The sequence below is a fragment of the Pleuronectes platessa genome, chromosome 12 (genome assembly GCF_947347685.1).
Source record: "Pleuronectes platessa chromosome 12, fPlePla1.1, whole genome shotgun sequence".
Classification (NCBI taxonomy): domain Eukaryota; kingdom Metazoa; phylum Chordata; class Actinopteri; order Pleuronectiformes; family Pleuronectidae; genus Pleuronectes; species Pleuronectes platessa.
In genome coordinates, this window is record NC_070637.1 from 14,783,544 (window position 1) to 14,806,765 (window position 23,222).

The 23,222-nt window shown below is 45.5% G+C and overlaps 1 protein-coding gene across 1 annotated transcript; it reads left to right on the forward strand.

The window, feature by feature from the left end:
- The first annotated feature begins 57 nt into the window (after positions 1–57).
- antxr1d (ANTXR cell adhesion molecule 1d) lies at positions 58–22,570 on the forward strand. The gene is made up of 18 exons (XM_053436818.1): positions 58–479; positions 5,108–5,179; positions 5,262–5,333; positions 5,677–5,758; positions 6,417–6,447; positions 6,539–6,612; positions 7,052–7,120; positions 7,217–7,297; positions 7,420–7,480; positions 11,713–11,811; positions 12,476–12,545; positions 15,754–15,832; positions 16,094–16,189; positions 16,664–16,702; positions 16,821–16,919; positions 17,009–17,173; positions 17,264–17,344; positions 21,472–22,570. The coding sequence occupies exons 1-18, from the start codon at positions 322–324 to the stop codon at positions 21,769–21,771; spliced, it is 1,728 nt and encodes a 575-aa protein (XP_053292793.1). The 5' UTR covers positions 58–321; the 3' UTR covers positions 21,772–22,570.
- Positions 22,571–23,222: the final 652 nt, after the last annotated feature.

The window sequence follows — 23,222 nt, forward strand, 5'->3', positions numbered from 1 at the left end:
ATTTGAGGGGCAGCATTTTTTCTCTCTGTGTAACAGTGGAGTTTTGAGTTTCTCCTCGGGTGTCGCTCCTCTCCTCCGTCCTGCCCTGATCCATGCAGTGGTTTTTTTTCCCCCTCTCTCGGCCGAAAGAGAAAAGACTTGGCTGCGCCCGGCTCGAGCCGAACGAGACTCCTGTTGGCTGAATGCGCGCGACCTAAGAGGACAAAACACCGATGAACGACACGACGGACGCCCGCAGCCGATTCAGAAACAGGCTGTAGAGAGAACATGTGAAGATTTTTCGGTTGTCAGCGTTGGAGCAGTCAACAGTAACCGGGAAAGATGGCGAGGACGCACACTCGCGTGTTCCTCGCCTGGGCTTTGCTGGGAACGTTCTTTCTCGTGGTGTCGGTGAAAGGAGAGCTGCAACAGGCGGAGGAGGAGGAGGAGGTGGAGATGTCCTGTCAGGGAGCCTTCGACCTCTATTTTGTCCTGGACAAGTGAGTGTCTCGTTTTATTTATGGCTTTGTTACTTTCCCATCGCTGCGCTTTGCCATGCAACCGCCCCAGTGGTTCGGAAACGCGGTGCGCATCGCTCCTGGTGTTGTTGTAACGGTGCGAGAGGAAAAAAGTAACATACACGTTGTAACTTGGACCAGAAGTCCCGAAACCAGGAGTCCAGACTTTGATTCTGTCCCCTATCACATCATCGGTGCTAAATAAAGCAGCAGTTTCATGTTTAATGGAATGATTGAGCACCCAAAACCATTTAATCCTCATTGTTTATCTTTTGCGTGCCTTTGAGCACCGGTATATGTGAAGTGTGGGGATAATACTCGGAGCATTACGGTTTTTCTCTTAGCCCGGCGAGGCAGGAGAGTTTACCCACGGGATGTGGGCAGGGCGAGCCGGATGGATGGATAGAGTTTCAGGCCGATGACGCCTGCAGCGGACACAGCTGCAGCAGCTGCCCCACACTGGTGCCGTGTGGCCCGGTGATCTTTCACACTGCTCCGGCCTCCATCCACCGTGAGACGACTGCATCCTATATCCGGACATTTAGTGACGTAGAAGCAGGGGCCATTCTTTATTGTTTCTCAGCAGTACTCGATCTGATTCGGTGGATGTTCCTCTATGGAACAAAGAGATCTAAAACAACATGACATAGGCTATATATTGACACCAGTATAAGGCATTGTCTTTAGAGGAGCGTATAATACTGCAATAAATTATATAATAAGATATTAATTCAAAGTTTAGGGGTCATTCATGAATCATTTGTAAGAGCTTTGGGGTTGCTAAGTTATGAAATAGTGGATAGTGTGCATCTTTCTCCAACATAACTTGCTCCTTTTAGATTTGCTCTTTAATCCACCAGAAAGACGTCTTCCAGAAATAAGCAAAAGGATATCTGAAGTAAAATGTGTTTATCTTACAATTAGAATGGCCTCCACCCAGGCCCCTTATGGAACCACATGTAAATTCACTAGATCTGCATTTTATTTGGATCTGCACCAAATCGTACACTCATAAACCTGGCTGCTCCCTAAACATGCCTGATTATTTTCCTCGAGAAGGGGAAAATATTGGAAAAACAAAAATTGCCCCAAAAGTGAATTAGCTCTTTCTTTGGCCAGGCCCCTCCCATTCACAAAATTTCATAGAAATCGGTTGAGAAGTTTTTGCAGAATTGGGCTAACTATCAAGCAATCGCAGAAGATAACATAACCTCCTTGGTGGGGGTAATAATGAGGCATAGAATGTACAACCCCTATTAAAGTACACCTTATAAACTGCTTTATAAACAAGTGGCACTACTAGTCTATATGTCTTAAAAAATCTATGCATGACGTTGATCTTGGACTGATGCTAAAGCTGTATTTGATAGAAGCCTGAGAGGGTTGACTGGAAATGAGACGTGACAGAGGAAGAATGTAAAACAAACCAGAGCCTGATTTAGATCCGAGATTCTAAGATAACTTAAAGCTCTTGGAGCTTTAGACTGGCAGCAAGCGCATTAACCTTTTTCTAAAATTAAAACCAACTCTCGACTAACCCCAGATCAGTCTTTGAATATCTTTGTGTCATTTTTAGATGTTGGATTAACACGATGGGCCAACTCGCAGCCGCAAACTATTTTGACTTATTAAATCTCATGATAGTTTTCTGGCTTCCTTGTCAGCGAGGGTGTTTTGACCATCTTTTTGGACTGGGACTGTACTTGACCTGTCTAGCCTCACACTGTGTCGCTGTTTATACCTGCACACACATTATAATTTACATTTTTTGCTTGAGCTGCAAGGGGAGATAATGCACGTGGACACAGAACAATCAAACATGTTGAAACATGCCAAGTGAGCAGAGACTGACACTCAAAAATCATAAGGTAGCATTAGGCGGAATTTGCTGCCCTGCTGGGGTAGAGGAATAAGAGGTTATAATGTCAAAATAATAGAATATTTTTGTGTGTATAACATAAGGTATAAAATGTCTTTCTGTATGTCCTTGGTTGCCCGGGGCTCTCCACCCATGAGCTGTGGGGACTTGTGAGTGACATTTTGCTTTGGTTCTAATACATTTGATGATCTTTCAGACGCAGCATCTGTCAGCCGCTCTTCAATCTTTACCCTTTTGCTTCAAAAAGTTTAGGAGTAGCCTCGGGAGCGTGACAAAGTCACGCATGGCCAAGCCGGTGGTACGCCTCAGTGTTGTTGGACTGTCTGGACCTGCATGCTCCAGCAGGCCTCCAGGAAACTGCTGATCTTTCTCCTGAGGTGGCACCGACTTGTCTGATGTTAAATGACCTAATCTGAAGAGAAAATCAAAGAGCAGAACACCCTGTGTCTACACCCCTTCGCTGTTTGACTGTAAACATTGAGCTGTGGCCTAAGTGTCCAGAGTGAGGCATGCTGGGTAACGAATGTGTGTGCACTCCACTGGAAGCATCACAGTGGACACAGAGTGAAGATTAGGAAAAACCCAGCTACCATCAGTTCCCCACATTCCTACACTCTGTGTCTGACCCACATCGAATACCAGGCTGCATTCTTCCGCACGATCTGGTTTGCCCACAAATAGAATAATAGGTGTTGTGTTTTATGGCAGAGTGAGGAAGAGAGCGATTTGTTTTCATGGATCGAAGCACTTTGCAGGGAAAATATTGCAGCTAAAAGAGACTCTGCCCTCATATTATGCAGACTGAGGAATGCAGGTAGACGGCTGGAGAATAATTGCTGCATTTGTTGAATGATGGCAGTGATTTATTCCATATTTTGCTTTTCGGGTTTCCTGCCATTTCCCTTTAGTGGGTATTAGAAGTTTTGTACAGCCAAAATGTCCGCAAAGTTAAATAGTTCAAAGTCCACGGCAGAAGGAGTCTAAAAATACTGAAATACCTTGTTTGCATCTCTAGGTTTTTTCTACAACATGTCAATGTCACTTATAACATGTAACATGCCCGCCTACTATCTTTACCGTGGCTAGAGCAGTTTAGAGATCAACAGGAAGCCTTTGCTAAGTGGTACTAACATATTCAACACACACTCTTAGCAGTCGACCAATCTCAAAGGAACCAATCAGAGCTGACCAAATGACCACTATGTGGACACTGTCATAACAATGAAAACTTTCATCCATTGAATTTCAATCAATTAATCAGCTAATCATTTGCACACAGAGGAAATAACTAACAGTGGTTATCAAGTCCACCTCCTCCTCAGTCATTCATACGCATAATGTAAATATGTATGGAAGATGAAGATGCAAATCACAATGACAAATCACGAAAAACAACACATCACATTTATGTCTAACAAAAAAACACAATGTCTAAAAAAGAAAGCAAAATCACAAAACACAGATCACATAACTTTTTCAATGTTCTCTTGTTTGCTGTTGTGTTGTCTCACTTGTGGTGTTTTGTGATTTGCTGTTGTGGCTGTTTAAATAAGAAGCACAAAAGAGCCGTCATGAATCTAACCAGCCCACACTTTCACTCCGTTTATTACCCTCTCTCACACACAGACACACACACTTACACACATAGGGTTTGGTGCATTAGCTGTTTGATGTTGCATCCTCAAATAGCCTTGGCCCCCTGCTGAGTGTTACTCCAGCGTCTCTGTGTTGTTCATGTCGCAGCCTTTACACTCTGCGGACCCCCAACCTGTTGTCAGACTGTCTGTGCTCACGGGGACCATCTGTTCCCCCTCACAGTCGCACACACACACACACACACAGACGCTCACACAAACACCGATACTACACACACACGGACACGGACACACAGGCCAGCTGCCTGCTGCATGGTCCCTGCTAGAGGCAGACTGCTACATCTGTCCCTGTCTAACCTCAGCCCTCTGGCCCAGCAGCAATTAGCCCCCATTAGCAGCCCCCTGGGACCGGCTTTCATTAAGGAGACTGCCATGTCCTCAGCAGCACGTCGCGGGCTAACCAGCACCTCTCACCACTGACAGGTTACAGTCAGAGGTAAGGGAATGTGACGGGGACTGAGCGTTAAGAGGAATGTCCTGAGATCACGAGGACATAAACAATTACTGTTGCTCCTGAAACATACTTCCATATCGTACATAATCACATCCCATAAAAATTATGCCTGTTTTACACTGAAATGGACTCATATTCTTATTAAATGATAGTGACATTGCAGTTTTACCTTCGTCTTCTGAAGCTAAAGTAATCAAGCCAAATACTAACACCAGCAAATTACCAATATGCTGATGTTTAGCATGGTGTTATGTTGACCATGTTGACTATCCCATACGGTGGCCCTGAAGTGCAAGTCACTCTGGCAAACCACAAATCACAACAACAAAATTCAACAACAAATCACAAAACACAACCGCATTGACATTCTAACGCAAGCCTCGACTGTCGCTGATAGAATGGACACACTGTCCGCGTGATTTGTTGTTGTGTTTTCCTGTCTGTTGTGTGTTCTTTTTTGTTATGTTTTGTGATTTGCATGCGTACTGACACTAGCTCATAAGGCTCTAAACAGAAAGTACACTCGAGGCTGATGGCCATATCTTTGTGCTGCACTCAATATACTGGAATAATATTTATGATCATAATCATAACGGAATCTTTTTACCTGTTGTATTTTCAGATCCGGCAGTGTGAAGCATCACTGGATAGAGATTTACTCCTTTGTGAACCAGTTGGCAGAGAAGTTTATCAGGTACCAGCAGCACGAGTCATTCTTGTCTTTGGGAGGTTTGTTTTTCTTTTTCACTATTTTCACGACAACTGTGTGTTTGCAGCCCCATGCTGAGAATGTCCTTCATCGTCTTCTCCACCCGAGGGACCATCATCATGAAGCTGACCGAGAACAGGTAAGAGCCACAGCTGATCAACACCATCCCCTCCTGTGGATCTCTCTGTACCTGCACCAGCCTCGGACGTCATCCCTTCTCCCATTTATGTCGTTTTTTGCAACTCAAATTTAATTTCACACTAATTCCATCCAGCGTTTGGCAGCGTACCGATACAAAGCATTGCATGAGTCTGCTGAGGACAACTTTGGCAGGGGACTCACACCTCTCTTGCCAACTCCAACTACTCTCTACACCCTCTTTGTATCTGCTTCAGTGGGAATCTTTCCCATTCTTTCTTTTTTTTTTCTGAGCAGCTTTCTTTCAGTTGTTTTTTTATTCAGGCTGTGTGTTTACCCCACAGGGAGGCCATTACTGGTGGCTTAAGGGATCTGAAGGGGGTTGTTCCCGGAGGAGACACATTTATGAACCTGGGCCTGGAGATGGTAAGGCGATGTTTAAAGACCCGACACATGTGCAGAACCAGCCCGTCTTAGTCTTATAAAATATCCACTGAGGATTGATTGAGTCTGGCAGCTGGAACGAGGATGAATTAGAGAGGTATGAGGAGCGGCTCTTATTATTTCTGCCTCTTGAAACTGCCAAGTTTTCAGGACACATATTAAACAAAGCGGTGTAAAACACAGCTTGATTCCACAGGTCCTCATGGTCTGGTTCTCATTTTCATCTCGATCAGAGATTTAGCAACATTTCTAGATGGCATCTTAAAATCTAAAAACAAACACCAGTGACCCCCCTTTTCTCCAGCCAGGTCACGGAAGGGTTCATGTCCTAAAAGAGCACGTAGCAAACTTCAGTCATGAGCTTTTTCAGAAAGGAACTCAAAACGCAGCAGGAGATTGTTCAGGTCGGACTGGTTCACAAAAACAGGAAAAAGTCTGGATTTCCAGTCTTAGGTGCATCGTGCAGCCAAAGAACGAATCAGAACCAAAACAAGTCCCATGCAAATCACACTGATGTTTATAACAATACCAACAATACCGTGCTCTGGTCATTTGTTTACTGAATCTGTACTTGATTTATTTTCAGTTCTTTTCTCTGGTTCAGAATCAGGACTAACGCACACCCTCTTTGCATTTGCAGGCTAATCAACAGATATACCAAGAGAGGCATGGTAAGCTCAGTATAATAATAAGCTGAATACATTTGTCTACATGTAGAACAGTGTTTCAGAGAATAATAGAGTTGATCTGCGTGTTCCTCAGGGACAGCCAGTGTTATCATCGCTCTGACTGATGGAGAACTGAATGACTGGCAGGTTGACACAGCTCAGCGAGAGGTAGGATGTGTTTGTAAAGTGAAGGTGTTGGGGGGGGGGGATTTGTTGATCCTGATTCTTCAAGTTGATGTTGTGGTTCGGTTTCATTGTGGCTCTTTGTGAAATTCTAAATCGGTTAAGACATTTCTTACAATGTTAAATAACTGAAACAAAAGACCTGGATCCGCCCCCTGATCCGGATTCATGCCAAAAATGGATTTGTTCTTTCTTGGGGAAAGGTCTGATCCCCCACTGAATTTCATGGAAATTGTTTTTTTTGGGTGAGCAGATAAAAATAACAGAGGTAATAAATATGACAGCGTACTTCAAATTCAGAAAATGTCCTCTGTGTAGACTGAGAATAGCTGATATGTTCTTAGGGACATGTATTTGCTCCAATTGCTCGACCAGAGTTTCTTTAACCTCATTACATGCTGGTTTATCTGTTCTTCTCCTGCAGGCACAGAGGGCCAGGTCTTTGGGAGCGATTGTTTACTGTGTTGGGGTCAAAGAGTTCAACCAGACCCAGGTAGGATCTGCAGGAGGATATTGAAGATGTTGCAAATGCCTAAGAAAGCAAACAGAATTCATTTTTTTTATATTTTGCGTATGAATATTTTTCTAGCTCGCAACTATTGCAGACACGGTGGATCATGTGTTTCCTGTGTGGGGAGGCTTCCAGGCCCTGAGGGGAATCATTGACTCGGTACGACACACACATAGCACATGTATAATCACACAAGACCCACACAGAAAGACACACAAAATCATATTATGTTATTGAATTAACCAATAAATGTTTTTTCTTTTCTGCCTCTCGTCTCTCAGATCATCAAGAAGTCATGCATTGAGATTCTGGCAGCTGAGCCGTCCAGTGTGTGTGCAGGAGGTAAGAGGTGTGAGGAGGAGCAAGGGTTTCCCCTCCTTGTTGAGACACCGGCGCAGTCGCGGTGTGCAATTGTGTAAGATGACAATCATCTAAAGCCTCTGGAGAGGAACATGAGGCTAAGTAATCGCATGGACGCTTATGACTGCGGAGTGACAGAGAGCGTATTGTCAGTCACGGCCGGGGGAGAATTAGCATCGCCGCTTCGGCACAGCGTGTGTGCAGGAAAAGAAAGAGGAGGGGTGGCGGGTGTTGGTCAGAGGAATTAGCTGCCAATGTTTAAGCATGGCTGCTTCTCTGGCCTAGTTTGCCACATCGTATATGCTAAATAGTCATTTGGGCATTTTGAACCCGCTCCTCTTCCTCACTTCCTCTCCCCATGTCCAGCTCCTCTGTAGTAAAAAGCAGAATAACGGCCAAGAACGATTGCGAGACAGAGAGAGAGACTTTATGTGTAGCCAGCTGGATGGATGAGCTCTGACATGACCTTATTAGGACTCACTTAAGAGAGTGCATTTAGAGCTGGGCTACCAGGACGACCAATGTAGATTAACATCCATTATGAGCTATGAAGGACGGGGAAGGATACGAGGAGAGCAGCAGCAGCAGCTTTGCCCTAAAAGGATAAAAAATAATGAAGAAATTCTGACGAATTAAAGTCACATCTGTGATTCACACACTCTTGCCGAAGCATGAGTGGGACTGTGTCACTCGACATGTGGACAAATAACATCCAGCCTCATTTATTATTCGATTGATGAGCAGCATAATGGTCAGTGAACTAAGAAGCGAGGGAGCCACTTGAACCAAAGCCTGATTCTGGCCTAATTAATGAAGATTGTAATGTGCTGAATCTATGCTTATAATGCTTTGTTTGCTTTTGTGGGTTATGACAGGCATGAATAACGTACTGCTCTTATCTTAGACATCCTACATTGCTTTCAATTCCTCTGTGGATAAATATACAGAAAGTATTTCCCTTACTTAAAGCTTATTTTTGCAGTATAATGTAGAATAATGTGATTGTCGGGTACAAACAAAGGTTAAGCAGGAGTTTGTTTTTATTTTGACTTAACAAGGGTGTGAAATAGATTGTCCAGATGTTTGACTATAACCATCTGCCCACATCTGTCCATCCTGATGCATTTATACGCACATATTATATCCATTCTGACATTTTGCATAGGTGTTATGACAGTGTCTCTGTCTGTCCTCATCTCTGCCTGCGTGTAGTCACATAGCATACATGCTCTACAGCAACACACTTAAACTTACACACACACACACACACACACACACACACATCTTCAAGCACGTGTACACACATGTCCCTCACACTGATGTGAAGTGACCAGACCGGGCTGCCTGCGAACAGGCCATCAGACTGGACAGTGAACGTTGGGCTGCACTATCAGACGTGACAGCACTGATTTCCCTCACACACACGTGCGCACGTACACCGAGAGGACAGCGTGAGTCGGGCCTCAGATCTAACATGACAGCAGAGATTGCTGCTTTCATTAACGTCTGACCCTTTTCTCCCCGTCGTCCCTTCCTCCTTTGCCCCTCCCTGCCCTTCACTGTCCCGTCGCACTAACGTGATTGAAGAGCCGCTGTTCGGACAAGCCGTACACCATTTTCTCCCACACACACACACACATACGCACACACACACACACACAAGACACGCGTTCAAATGCATGTACATGTGTACGGTCACACACAGACAAGACATTCATACAGATGTAATCCTCCTCGTCAGACGTTCAGGTGTAGATGGAAGTGGACGTGTGGCTGCGGCGGCAGGCAGAGAGCAGAGACGAGAGCGCAGGAGCATATGTGTTGAGCGTGTCAGCAGAGCACCACCAGTCCCTGCCCACCATGTGTCTGACAGCACTGACCTTTTAGTCCATCAAGCCTCAGTGTGTGTGCAGTGGGTCAGGGTGTGTACACAAGAGGCTCAGATCCAGACTTAGAGCTGGATGCTAGTACTGATTGATTAGGGTTAAAAAGTTACAAATTAAATGTACAATTTTGGACAAATCTGATGTTTTAACAAGTATTGTGTAATTCAATGCACTTCATAATCAATAGATCAATAAAGCAAAGCCAGTAACGATTTTTTATTAGGCAATTCTTACAATTAAAAGAGACAGACTAATTTATCAGTATATTAAATATCAGCCGATATGAGCCTTTCGGTGATATATCAGTATTTATTTTTGCCCACATGAAAACTTTTATTTAAGAAAAAAATAAACAATGTAAAAAAAAAAAAAGATGTGCAGTTATGTTTGCATTTTAAGTTTAAAACACAAATAATTTCTTATTTCAAGTTCTATATACTTGCTGGTATTAGTGTTTTCTTTTTTATAGTGATTTAAAATAGGGTTGAGTTGCACTGTTTTTACTCCCTAAAAGTGGCACGACCTTCAAATATATTTGTCTGGCTCTAATAATCAGAGTAATATCTGCCATCTTCAGCATTCTGTTTGTGTGAGTGTGTCTCTCTCTGTGAGTGTGTGTGTGTGTGTGTGTGTGTGCACATGTGCCCTGCTCTTTGATGGTAACGTTGGGTGAAAGGGGGATGACTGCTAAAGCAGCCAAGGCACTGAGCATTAGGAATAATTAGTGTTGAGTCCTCTCATTAAGCCGAATGTACTTGTGTCTGCAAACAACATAAACACGTTATTGGATTATGAGAAAATTTAATACAGCCCAGTTTATTTGATATATGGTTGTACAGCTAACATTCATGGTTGATTGTTGTGGTTGTGTTTTATATAGAAATTAGGGCAGAGGGAAGGAGAGGACATGGTGAAGAGTAAATGACTAGACTGTCTGTGATGGGATGAGTGGTTAATCGGGTGATTTATATGTGTATGTACGTCTGTGTGTGTGTGTGTGTGTGTGTGTGTGTGTGTGTGTGTGTGTGTGTATGTACACATGTAGAATCCCTCTTCCTGACAAAATGACATGAGCAGTACTGATAAGTTGTAAGTCATTGAACATCTGTAAATAAGTGTGAACCCACACATGCAGATAAGTTGCATGAGGTCACCTGTGTTCACAAGTGATATGTATAATCAAATAACGGTATCATACAAAGTATATTATATATTCAACTAATTCCTGTTTGGTAAGAGCTCGATTTCAGTTTCCATCTGTCTTGTCCATCACCAGTTTTCCTCTTGGAACACAAACCCACTCTCGTTCCACATCCTTGCAGCATCTGTAAACATGTGGAGATGTGCAGGCCTCTGTTAAATGCTCCGTCTCTGTGTGTGTATTTGTGTGTATGACTTTTCATGGCTGCGTCTTTGACCTTCAAGGAAACACTGTCACGTATACACTCACACCCTGTGATGCTTTTATCCAGTGATCTTCACGCTGGAGCTTTAAATGTTAAAGGTGTGGCAAATGTTCACTTCTATTAGCCAGGATAGTGCTGGAGGAAACCTCCGTGCACGCTCAGGGACCACGCACGTGCACTCACACACATGTTCCAACAATGCATGCATACTGGAGGCATACAGACGATTACACATTCCTCAGAAAAACACAACGCAGAATGCAGAATGTACAGGTTACACACATATCCTCACATACACTTCCACATAAATACACACAAACACACACACACACACACATGCCGTTGTGCCACAGGTAAGGTCAGACCTACTTTGACAGTGCTGTGCTGTTGTCAGCCCTGCAGCCATGTTTTTAAAGAAGTGTTTTTCCCCACTCTCTAACATATGCTGGGTAGCAGCCACATAGACACTGCAGCATATGCTGGCAAGCCTCTGTCAGTGCGTTTTAACAGAGCCTGAGGGAGACGAAAGGTCAAACACACACACACACACACACACACACACACATGAACACACACATGAACACCTTCTGGCTGCAGCAGAGTCTTAAGATATTTGTGAATAGCCACACTTTAAGCATTAGCACCACTGGAGCATATTATGGCCTTTCCACACATACACGCACAAGCACCCAGATATAAACGAGCAGTAATGAAGCATGAACACGTTTCTACTGCTAAAGCCACCGCGTCAGAGAAAGAGGACGGTTGTCAGCCATGATGGGAAAGTGGAAACTAGTTCAAACCAAAATTGAAGATCAGTTTTGTGCTGAAAATGTGTGTCTCACTGTTGTTGTGCGCGAGCGTGTGCATGTGGCTCATCATCTCTGATGCTGCTCGTTCCCTTTGTGTTTGTTTGTCTCAGAGCGTTTCCAGGTGGTGGTGAGAGGCAACGGTTTCCTCCACGCCAGGAACACTGATCAAGTGCTGTGCAGCTTCAAACTCAATGATACGTACACAGTGGGTAAGTCTACCACCTTGTTTGTTTGTTTGTTTGTCGTAGAGGCCAGAGGTGAACCCATTAGACATTGGTTGAGGATCCGGATCAGAGGGCAGATTATCTTTAACGTTGCAAAATGGAGAAATTTGTATCAGTTTTTGTGAATTATCCAAAGAAAACAAAGATGTTGATGTCAAAAACTCTGCATATTTAGGAGACTCATACCTATAAGTGTGTGTGCAGCTTCATTGAATTTAAGGGGACTGTTTAGCCATGACAAAGGAATGTGCTCTCTGATTGTTATTCTATTGTTTCCATCTGCATTTGTTTGTTATAAAGCAGAATTACGCCAAAACTCATCTGGATTTCTATGACATTTTTTGGAGGGGTGGGGCTTGACCCAAGAAAACACATATAACATTTTGTTATGGATCTGGATGAGTTGGCGGATACATCGCTGTGGAATATACATACAGAAAGTTAATGGATTTCTGATGGATTTCTGTCTTATGCATGCTTCCTATTACTAGAGACATGCTGTTATACATTAATGTGTGAACCTAAATGGATAATGGGAATCTGGTTTGGCTTTCACATCTAAGACAAATGTGGGAAGTGTTTTCTACACAGCAGATGTTTCAATTTCGACTTCATAAAATGTGATTTCCTTCTTTTTCCAACTGTGCAGATGAGAGACCAGCTGGAGTGGAGGATACCTTCCTGCTCTGTCCTGCTCCTGTTGTCGAGGAGGTCGGAAGGTAAGCTGGATGTTTCTTATCGACTCTCACCACCTTCCACCCCTCCCACCCCCCCCGACCCCACCATCGGTCGGCCGTTACAGTTGCCCAAGCCTCCGCGTTGCAGCTGTTGCACCGTGAGCTACGTACCCTAGATACTCGCCAGCCACACGCAAGTTTGGTGTGGACACAGAAGTCCTTGAACAAATTAGGGCCAAAGTCATCGAGTGTCTGTGATCAATCAGTGTTTGTCACAGCTAACGAAGCCAGACACCAATCACGAGGGGACAACAGGAGAAGAGCCCAGGAACACGACTTAATGAGAGCCTGCTGGAGAGGACTTTCACAACCGCGCGTGTGTGTTTGTGTGTTTGTGTGCGTGATGTATCCCAATCGCAGCCTGACACTTTAGGAGAGAGAAAGTGTGAGCGGAGTGTAAAGTTTCCTCCGAGGGGCTTCCAGCTTTGCTCCTGGAGCTCGGAGAGGACAGAAGCCCCGGCAGCCTTCCCTGTCCCCGCCGCCTGCAGTCCCGGGAATAATTATACACTTCCAGCCTGCGGCCTCAGACACCTCCCAGTCATCATCTGTCTTGTTGCTGTCATTCAGATTTCTAGCGTGATTTGAGCTGGTCTTGTCCGCCAGTGAAAAGTGCTCCTCAGAGATAAGGAAATTTGTTTTTATTCTGTGGCCACACGAAGATTGACGAGTCTGCTGCGGCATCGTTTATTTTACTCGCACCTTTTGACAAAGGTTGAAGATAATTGATAGATGAGTGTTTGACATAACCACAACATAAAAGTCATTACACAGTCCATCAGGTGTGCAGTCCTGAATATGCCTTCATGTCAGTGTGGCTTTGTTTGGCTGCTCCTCCTCAGAGCAGAGAGCATCATTACTCACCACGATGGTGCCTGAAGGAGACGTCTTCCCTGTAACAGAGGCCCATTAGAGCAGAGGCCGCGCTGCCTAACAGCCTCAGTGCCGCTTAAGAGGAAGTCAGCTGTGAATGGCCGCAGGGCCCAAGAGGAGGCCAACAGCTGGCTGATGAGTCCTGGGCTGTGGAGCGGTGACGTGCACATGGATGAAGTGAAGCGAGGGCGCCCCTGTGCAGGCTGGACAGGTGGTGGTGGTACAAAATATCACCATCACACAAAAATGCTCCTTCTCATTACGCAATATCACCTGATTTTATATTTGACACGACTTTAAACTATATTCATGACCAGTGGTGCGATGTAACAAGTGCTTTTACTGTATTAGTGTACTTAAGTACATTTTGCATTTAGATTTAATTTTTTTTTTTTTATTATTGTGTTACTTTTACTTCGGAGAAATGTTTGAGAACGTCCCCCACCACAGTTTATAAGCATAAATAAACATTATTAATACATAAACATTTACGCCACCTATTAAGCAAAAACCCCAACATTTTATGAAATGTCATCTCAAATGTAAACTAAACAAAGTCGATTTTTCACTTTTTTCTCCCATCTTCCATAACAAACTTCATCAATAATCAGAATACCCATTAGCCGCTGCCCTGAGATTCACCCCGACCTGTCACATCTCATTATGTGCCTCTGGTTTTGGGGTAGTTCCGTCTGTGCAGGGGCTCTCAGGGACTCCAGCTCCCAGCAGCACCTCCTCGCCCAAACCCCAAAGATCCTCAATCACCTCCTGTTCCACCCGAGCCTTGTCGCATATAATGAAGTCATTGACGCTGCCGTCACACAAATCTGTGTTGACTGGGAACCTTCCGGATGCAGCTTACCCCCCCCCCTCCTCCCCACACACACACACACAGGGTGAAGACATACATAAATATATATAGGCTATAGTGGGCAGATTGATGATTGATAGGGGCTGAGATCTCTGTGTCAGAGAGAAGCTGATAGCCCTGTGCCCCCCCCCCCCCCCCCTCCCGCCCGCCAAAGAGGAGGGCTAAGCGTATAATGGGGAAAGAAGAGAGGGCAGAAAAGGGGAGGGAAGGAGAAGTAGAAAAAGATGAACGGCACCTGCGATGTCAATTTCCTACTCTGAGGGTCGGTGTGAGTTATGAGCGGAGCTGCAGCGGTATGAGGAGGATGCAGGGTGGTGGGGGGGTGGGGAGGGGACAGTGCTAAGGGGATGTAGAGCAGGAAGGGCCCCTCCTCCTACCATCCCCCACGCTGTTTCCTCTCCTCTGTCCCCCCCCTGCACACCCTGCAGTGACCTCCCCTTTGTCGCTCCTCTCCTCAAATCTAAACCCGGAGCTCAATGGCCCCCTTGTCTCTGCCCCCTCTCCCTACCCCAAGACCACAACCAGAAGCCTTTCTCCATTCTTTTCCAAAAACCCAGAACTCCGATCCAGCGGGCGAGACCCCAGCCGGTGTCTTACTTTCCTCATATTTCTGAAGAACTTCATAATTAACCTCCCAACTAGGGGCCTTTTTCACCATAATCCCTGGGTACGCCAGTGTTTATCGCATCTTTGGCCATGCGGTCATCTTCCCCCTCATCTCTTTTCCTCCGCTGCCCTTCCTGCAGATATATCAGCAGCGAACACTGGAGGAGAAAAAGTAATTTAGCTGTCTGTGGTTTCCGCATTAGAGGTCTGGGTCTGATCCAAACAGAAGAGATTCCTACTGAGGGTGGAAAACTCCCTGACCTCTGCAAAGACTTACTTTTTTGTCTGCGTCAGCGTGTTTGTGTTTGGCATTTTTAAGGCAGCAAGTATGGACAGAATAGATTGAGGAATGTATGCGACACCTGGGGCGAGCTGACAGTAGCTGAAAAACAAGGCCGGGGGCTGGGCGCACGCGAGGCAGATGTGTGTGCACTGAAATGTGTTGTGTGACTGCAACTCCGGCTGCTGTCAGACATGAACCTCACTCCGTATAATCTCCTGAAGTTCTCAGGAGGAGACGTGTGAGAATCCAAATGTCCCAAGTTAGAGCCTCTGGACTGTCTCTGGATTTTTTCGCAGGGGCAGCTCCCTCAAAGAAAATGTAAATAAAGATAAGATCCGAACGAGATCCTCTGAAAAAAAAACAGAAGAAAAGAAACATCTCAGGATGAACAGGAGGTGCTTCACACGTAGGAGACACAGTTGAAGATGTCAGCAGAGCTTTGGGTGTTAAGGGCTGATTATGTGATTTCTATACGTTCCATCCTCATGTGGGAAAGTCAAACTCTTGAGTCCAGCCCCCAAAACGACTTGTGTCTGAGGACCTGCGTCTGTGTTTCTCAGGGTGATCTACCTGCAGGTGAGCATGAACCAGGGCCTCTCCTACATCACCAGCTCCGTCCACATCACCACCACTGAATGTGTGAGTACACCCCGTGTTTCTAAACGCTGCACGCTGATTCGTCCTTCTTAGCACGCTGCCCCGATTTGAATAATCTTTCTTTCCATCTTCTTATTTTCTCTCGGTTCTCCAGTCTTCTGTCCTTCTTCCTCTCTGACGTCTCCTCTGTTGTGTCTGTCATCAGAGGAGGCTGTGAGTACTGTCCCTTTTCATTTTCACCTTTTCCTCGTCCCTTGACTTCCAGTTCGGTTTAATCCTCATCCCGTTATTTTGTGTGTGCAGTTCGACGGCACCATCGTGTTGATATCACTGCTGGTGGTGTTCCTGGTGTTGGCTCTGCTGCTGATGTGGTGGTTCTGGCCTCTCTGCTGCACTTTGGTAAGTTTGCACCTTAGACACAAATGTCTCCGCCTGGTAGTCAGATAAAATTATCATTTCACATTGACCCTCTTAAGACCTGGGATTAACATGTGTCCGAGTGAGCTAACAGACGTTCATATCGGTTCAGGTCTGACCACACACAAATGCCTCCTGAATGTTAGAGCCAATCATTCAGAGCACATTCGGAGGTCACTCTGGGAAGCATGAAGTTATGTTCTTTTCACTGTGTGAACACAAATGCCTTCTGGGCCACGTGTGACTCTGCTGACGTCCTCCACAGTTTCACACTGAATCAGGATTTGTGCTTCTCAGTGACCACATGCTGATTTGTTTGTGGCCAACACCACATTATCAAAACTGAACGACACATAATGATAGGTGATGAGTCAGAGGTCAGGAGCCAGGCTGAAATATTCAAGCTTTGTTTTTTTTTACCTCCTGACACTTATGTTTTTTATTTTCAATATTCAGGTTATCAAAGAACCTCCACCACCCCCACCTCCAGAGCCCGTAAGTCACCAGCTACATTTAGTTGTTTCTATTCATTATAATTGGATATCCATACAAAGATAAAGGGATTGTGACAGCAGTAGTTTTAGTATTGATAAAACTGAGTTCTGACTGACAGGAGTCGGATGATGAGGATGGGATGCCAAAGAAGAGGTGGCCCACAGTGGACGCGTCCTACTACGGCGGAAGAGGAGTGGGGGGGATCAAACGCATGGAGGTACCCACACCCAAACTCAGCTTTCAACAACCTGTAAACTCACAGAATGTAGATTTTTAAATATATTCTTTTTACCTAATCCTTCCTAGGTGCGATGGGGGGAGAAGGGCTCCACTGAGGAAGGAGCCAAGCTGGACAAACCCAAAAACGCAGTCGTGAAGATGCCGGAGCAGGAATTTGAACCGTACGAGCCCAAACCTCGAAAAGCACCGCGCCGCCCCCCGCAGCAGAGGAGGTGGTACACACCCATTCAGGTAGGTGTTTATGTCAGTGCTTTTAGAAGCTGAGTGCACGTTTACGGTTGGGTTTTCTTCTTACTTGGAGATCTTCTTGTTTTCTTGCAGGGGAAGCTGGACGCTCTGTGGGCTCTGTTCAGGAGAGGGTACGACCAGGTTTCTCTGATGAGGCCGCACCCCGGGGACCAGGTGAGGACGCCGTCTCTCCGCCGTCTCTCCGCCGCCGTGACATTTCCTGAAACACGTGTATAAAATCAGACGGAGCAGAAACAACAGGCATAATCAGTGACAGACAAACTATAATTGGGTAATCATGTGTAATTTGGGGGGATGGCTCTGTGGGTAAGAACCACTTGAAAAGCTTTTGTAATTTCAAGTCCCGATGGTCCGAGTGGTTCTGGAAAGTGATGTTTTGTCTCTGTCTCCTTGTCTGTGTCTGTCACACGGCGCGGAGACAACACGTGTCAGTCGGCAACATGTACGGCCTGATCTCCAACACAGCAGCCTTTCTACACACACACACACACACGTACACACACACACACGAGGCGCACACAGTGAGTCATTGAGCTATTGATACCGCGCGGGTCGTCAAAGCTGCCATTGTCCACACACAGGGACGACTGTATCTTCTGTACTTCTTCCTGTGAATCCAAGAAAATAACTGGGTTTCTATCTTGTTTCCACATGAAGAGCATGTCACACGTCGCTGTCTACTTTCAAGTGATGATCACAGGAGGGGAAAAAATGTCCGAAAGGCGTTTATGTCACATAGGCTTCCTCTGAGATTCTTTAACATGTCGTATCACTGGCTCCCGCTTCTGAAAAGTCCTAAATCATGACATCACTGCAGCCCCCTTATCTGACCTTGACCCTCTGCACGGCATCCCACAAGCCCCCCCGAGATGTTTTCATCATCGCACTGGTTGTCATGGTTAAACATCTGGTCCGTTGTCAATGGTCTCATTGTCGCTTTTCGTAGCCGAGGCCATATCGCTGCAACATGTATTGATTTGTTGCTTGAGTGACTTGATTCATCATCAGTATGAGTGTATGTGAGTCTCTACTGTATCTGCAGTCTATAAAAAATGGTCATGGTCAATGGTTCTATCCCGTCTTTCCATCTTGGGTTCTTCTTTTTTTCCCGAAGCTGAACAATACGTCCCTGTCAGAGCAGAAGTTTCTTGAGTCTTGACCCCCACGACTCGCTTCACGCGCCATTAACTCAGGAAAATGGATCCCTGCCCCTCATATTGTAAGAAGTGAAGGACAATAGAAATCCACTTTTATTTGTAAGCGATAATAGAAAATAGCCAAAATCGGACATGAGAGACGACAAAGGTTTCTCGTCGCTGACGAAACAACTGCAACAAGTCTAAATTCTCTCAAGTATAACGCTGCAGCGTGACGACAAACAGCGCACGTCGCGTCACAACAAACCCGACACGGTGGCAAAAAGCACAGCGGTACGCGGCGTGGATCCGACTCCTCCTCCGTGTGGATTACTAACCAGCAGCTCAGGAGGAGCTCGTCCTGCTCTCTGCCCACATCACTCCCACTTCACTGCCTCTGCAAACGGTCATCAGCGGGCTGCCAGTTCCTGCCACACTTTGCATTTCCATCTCTCTGCCCTGTGTGTGTGTGTGTGTGTGTGTGTGTGTGTGTGTGTGTGTGTGTGTGGTTGTGTCACTGTAACGTGTGTGTCAGCTCTCCCGAGTTAGTGTCACACAAACAGATGGGGAGTTGAAAGGCCACGAGCCATATTGTGACAGAAGAGATTCCCTTCTGTTGTCCCCAGAGCTGATGGCACTGATGGCCCCGTCACACAGCACACACCAGACCAGAGGGCGGCCAGCGTCCCTCCGTCCTCACACACACACCAGACCTCCGTCCTCACACACACAGACGACCCAAATGAGCAGAGCAGCGCCTCCCTTTCCACAAAACACCAATCAGTTCACGCAAAAGGATCAATTCACCCAAAACGCAAAGGACCACAGTACTTTCTGATCTATTTGTAGTGACTTCCAGCCATGTAGATACTTTTAGTTTCACTGAAGTTGTGAGAAATCTTGAATTTCTTCCACAAACACAATACTGACCAAACTATGTCAACTCGTGATCCACTTAAATCACTCCAGCATACCACAGGACTGAAAAAGTGCATTTAAAATTGTGTTAGCGACATCCTTTTCCCCTCCCCCAAGTTTTCTTGGAGCAGTGTAGTTGCCAGGTGCTACAGGGGCAGACGGTGGCTAAACGGCTAAGCTCATTTTAAAAAAGCGATTATTATTGTTATTTTAAATCTTAATATAATGTTAAGGTGGACAATAAAGATTCAAAAAAACGATTTAGCAACAAGTTAACCTTCTTGCTTCAAACTTCAAACAGCAACTTTGTTTGGTAGATGTTTGTAGTTGAACTTGTATGAAGCGAGAACAATTCTCATTAATTTAAAATATATTATAAAACCAGAACCGCCCAGTCTCCGATTCTGGAAGAATGTCACTATTACTACACTTGTTTGTCCGGATCCACTACAAAATATTTAGTCCCATAATCTTGCCCAATTCCTCTATGAAATTTAAAGGAAATCGGTTTGGTAGTTTTTCTGTAATCCTGCTAACTACCAAATGAACAGACAAACAAACGCTTCCTTGGTAAATCTGCGTGGCTGGATACTGCCAGGTCTGATACACTGACACTGTCTCAGTATCCTGGGCCGAAGCATATGTTGTGTAGAAACTGTGTTAAATCTTGTGAGTACACATGGAGCATTTTTCCTTTGGTGAGTGGATCGCTGTAATGTCATGCGAGGTGACAGGCGGAGCTGTCAGGTCAGATGTGTGTCTCCGCTCTCGTCTTTCTCCCCTTTTCTTTACTATAAATGGTGACAAACGCGTGCTCACACATAGACGGGCACACACTGCTTGATGTGTGTGTGCGAGTGTGTGTGTGTGTGTGTGTGTGTGTTTTATAGGGAAGGGCAAAGTCTCGGGGCTCAGACGGAGGAGCAGACAGAGAAGTGGTGTGAAGAGGGATGCTTGAGGTGTTTTAAGGTTTTGTTTTTCTCCCATAAAAAAGGAGTTGAGAGATTGAAGTAAACAGTCGCCGGGGGGGGAAGTGAAACCGTAGCAGACGTCACAGCCGAAGGGGCACACGGGGGGTCTCTGACCGTCACCAGTGACTCAGCCCTGACCTCTCACACCACTCATTTATGTACATATTGTCGGCTTTAAAGTGGAAATATCTCTTTCCGTCCTCCATCTCTCCGGCTCTTTTCAGCCCTGTGTTTTTGGTGATCCCTCGCAGCCCCCTCCTCTCTAACTTTCCTCCTTCCTCTGTTTCTGTTATTCATGAGGCCGAAGCTTCATTCAGGCCATATGTCCTGGTGGAAGCTTGCTTACAGCCACACACACACACACACAAACATACACATATTCATGAGCTTGTGTTCTCATTGTGTCCATATGCTCGCTCTGGTGTTGCTCTGCTGCTCTGCTGCTCTCAAACTGGCCTTTTCACTCTGACCCAAAGGAGTCACTGCCCCCCCACCCTAAACCCGGCTTCCCCCCCCAAATCAATTACGCGCCCCCTCATATGCAAACCCACAATGGGCCCCCTTCTAAGTCACAAAGCTACTGCTGCAGGGGCCTTCTTAATGGCCCCCGTGTGACTTTAGGGCCTCTCTGTTTAATAAGGTGTAATCAGACCACCAAGGATCAGTGACACAGAGATCTACTGCTCCATCCTTCACACACTGCCCGAGCGAGTGTGTGTGTGTGTGTGTGTGTGTGTGTGTGTGTGTGTGTGCAGAGGGATGCTATACAGGGGACAGAGAGGGTGAAGAGAAGACACACAAAACCCTCAATGAGAACAATAAGAGAAGCGTTCCATTCTCTCCCGACTTGTAAATTATGTTAAATGCCGAGGGGCCTCTGTTAACCATTGTGGCGATGTTGAAATCAGCCCCTTTTACATTCCAACAAGTCGAGCACATTAGAGACATGAACCGCTTTCTGTTGTGCATCCAGAAGCCTCAGAGCCTCCGAGAGAAGAGGAGGGGAGCTGGGGCAGGCTTCAGCGTATGGGTGCCTCTGCTCGCATCACAGCTATTGTGGTGCAGGTGTGGACAGAGGCAGCTCTGTGCGTCACACACAAGCGCCTCTGTCGGCTGATCTGGGCACAGACTCACACAAAACCACCGTGGTGGATCTTAGCCGCTCATTGATTTCAGCACAAAGATGGACACAGCGTTTTTATCTTCATTGAAATGATGATGTGTGGCTGTGCTTTTCTCCTCTCGTGTCTCACAGGGCCGCTGTATTAGCTTCCAACGGGTCAAAGATGAGGAGTCGAACAACCGGGCTCCTCCTCCTCCTCGCGCACATCACTCTCCCTCGCCTCCGCCTCCTCCTCATCCTCCTGAGCCCGAAGAGCAACCTCTGGTCTCCAATTCGGTCCCCCGCACAAAACCACCGTCCAGAGGGCCCCGCACCACGCCTCCCTCCCGTGCACCCCCTTCCGTGGTCCAGTCCCCTCCAGGTCCACCACCTACTCGCGCACCCCCGGGGCCTCCAGGACCCCCGCCATCTCGACCCCCACCCAGGCTCTGATGATAAAGAACGGGGCCTCCAACAAACCACTGATACATCAACTCGTTCCATAAAATACATGTCCTCCTTTCACCCCAAAGACTCTGCCTGGAGCTCTTCCATGCAGCTCTGTGCTTTGTTGCTGGACAGCAAACTATTTATCTGATAAGAGAATCAGCTACTGAATTCCATCAAGATAACTTTCTTTAGTATGAAACATAGAAAAATGCATGTAGTTCCTCGTATTTAGCAGAGTTCACGTTGACATAAGGTGCGAGTAAGTTCAAGTGTTTCTGGAGATTCGGCAGAAAGGATTTATGTGTTGTTGAAAGTTGAGTACGAATGGATGGTGATGATAAATGCACCTGTTTCCTGTGGTGTTGCAGAGGATAATAATGTTGAGCGAGGGTGAGAAATAACAGCATGTAGTGATGGTGATGTTGCCTTGGTTTTTAAATGTACTCTATATTAAGTTGCTAGAAATCACATGGATGCATCCTTTTACCTTTTTTAACCAAATCTTTTTCTACAAACTAGTTAAAAAAAATTAAGTTAGGGGATCTAATTGTAACTGCAGGGCAGTTTCACCATATTTTATTTATTTTAACACGGGCCCTGCCTGCATCTGCTTTCTATTTAGTACCAGGTGGATTTCTGGGTCTTTGAGGAGGGGGGGCATGTTGGTGGATAGAGGGAAGCTTTGTATCTGTGGTCTTACATTGAAAATAAGTATGTTCCTTTATTCTTTGTTTTGTGACTGAAATGATCATTGGCATCATTTCTATACTAACTTTTCTTCAATAAACACAACTTTTTTCTACATTTGACCGGGCAGTGATTTTCTTTCCTCTTGATTTAAAGTGTTAAAAGTTTAAATTTTTCAAGATTACTTTATTTTTGCATCGTCATTATGAATCAGCTTACCAACACATTTGAGCTGACGTAGCTCTGAGGAGATGGGGCCTGACTCTGCGTGAACTAATGAAATGTTTATTAGTCCATTGAATTTACTGCAGGAACATTTGGAAATGTTCTTTAATTAAACTAATTACAGTTCCGTTGATGTCAGGGCTCTAATACTCTATCGCTGGCATTTATATAGCCGCTCTACAAAGTTAATGACCGGATTCTAAGATGATCAGTGGTCCCCTCAAAGTCATATTTCTGGAACACGTCGCTCTGATGTAAATCTTTTTGACGCGTTTTCATTTAAACCACCAGTGCAGACTCAGTGGCCTTGGAACAGATTCAAAACACATTTCTTTCATTATGGGCTGTGTGCAGTAAACATAAGTAAATTTTATACACTCAAATTAAAATCCTAATACAATTAAGTGTGAAAAAGCTAAAGGGTGTTGAGGTTGTTATTCAAAGTAAATGTCCATACACAGATTACTGCACTGCCGATGACGTGAGGTCTGATAATGTCCTGAATCAGCATCTACATCATCTGCTCCCCTCCTGAGAAACAC

Bases quoted from the DNA above. Each gene is read 5' to 3' on its own strand.
- antxr1d (XM_053436818.1), top strand. From the start codon at position 322: ATGGCGAGGACGCACACTCGCGTGTTCCTCGCCTGGGCTTTGCTGGGA. The intron at 480-5,107 runs GTGAGTGTCTCG...TTGTATTTTCAG, and splicing joins CTCTATTTTGTCCTGGACAA to ATCCGGCAGTGTGAAGCATC. The intron at 6,613-7,051 runs GTAGGATGTGTT...CTTCTCCTGCAG, and splicing joins TTGACACAGCTCAGCGAGAG to GCACAGAGGGCCAGGTCTTT.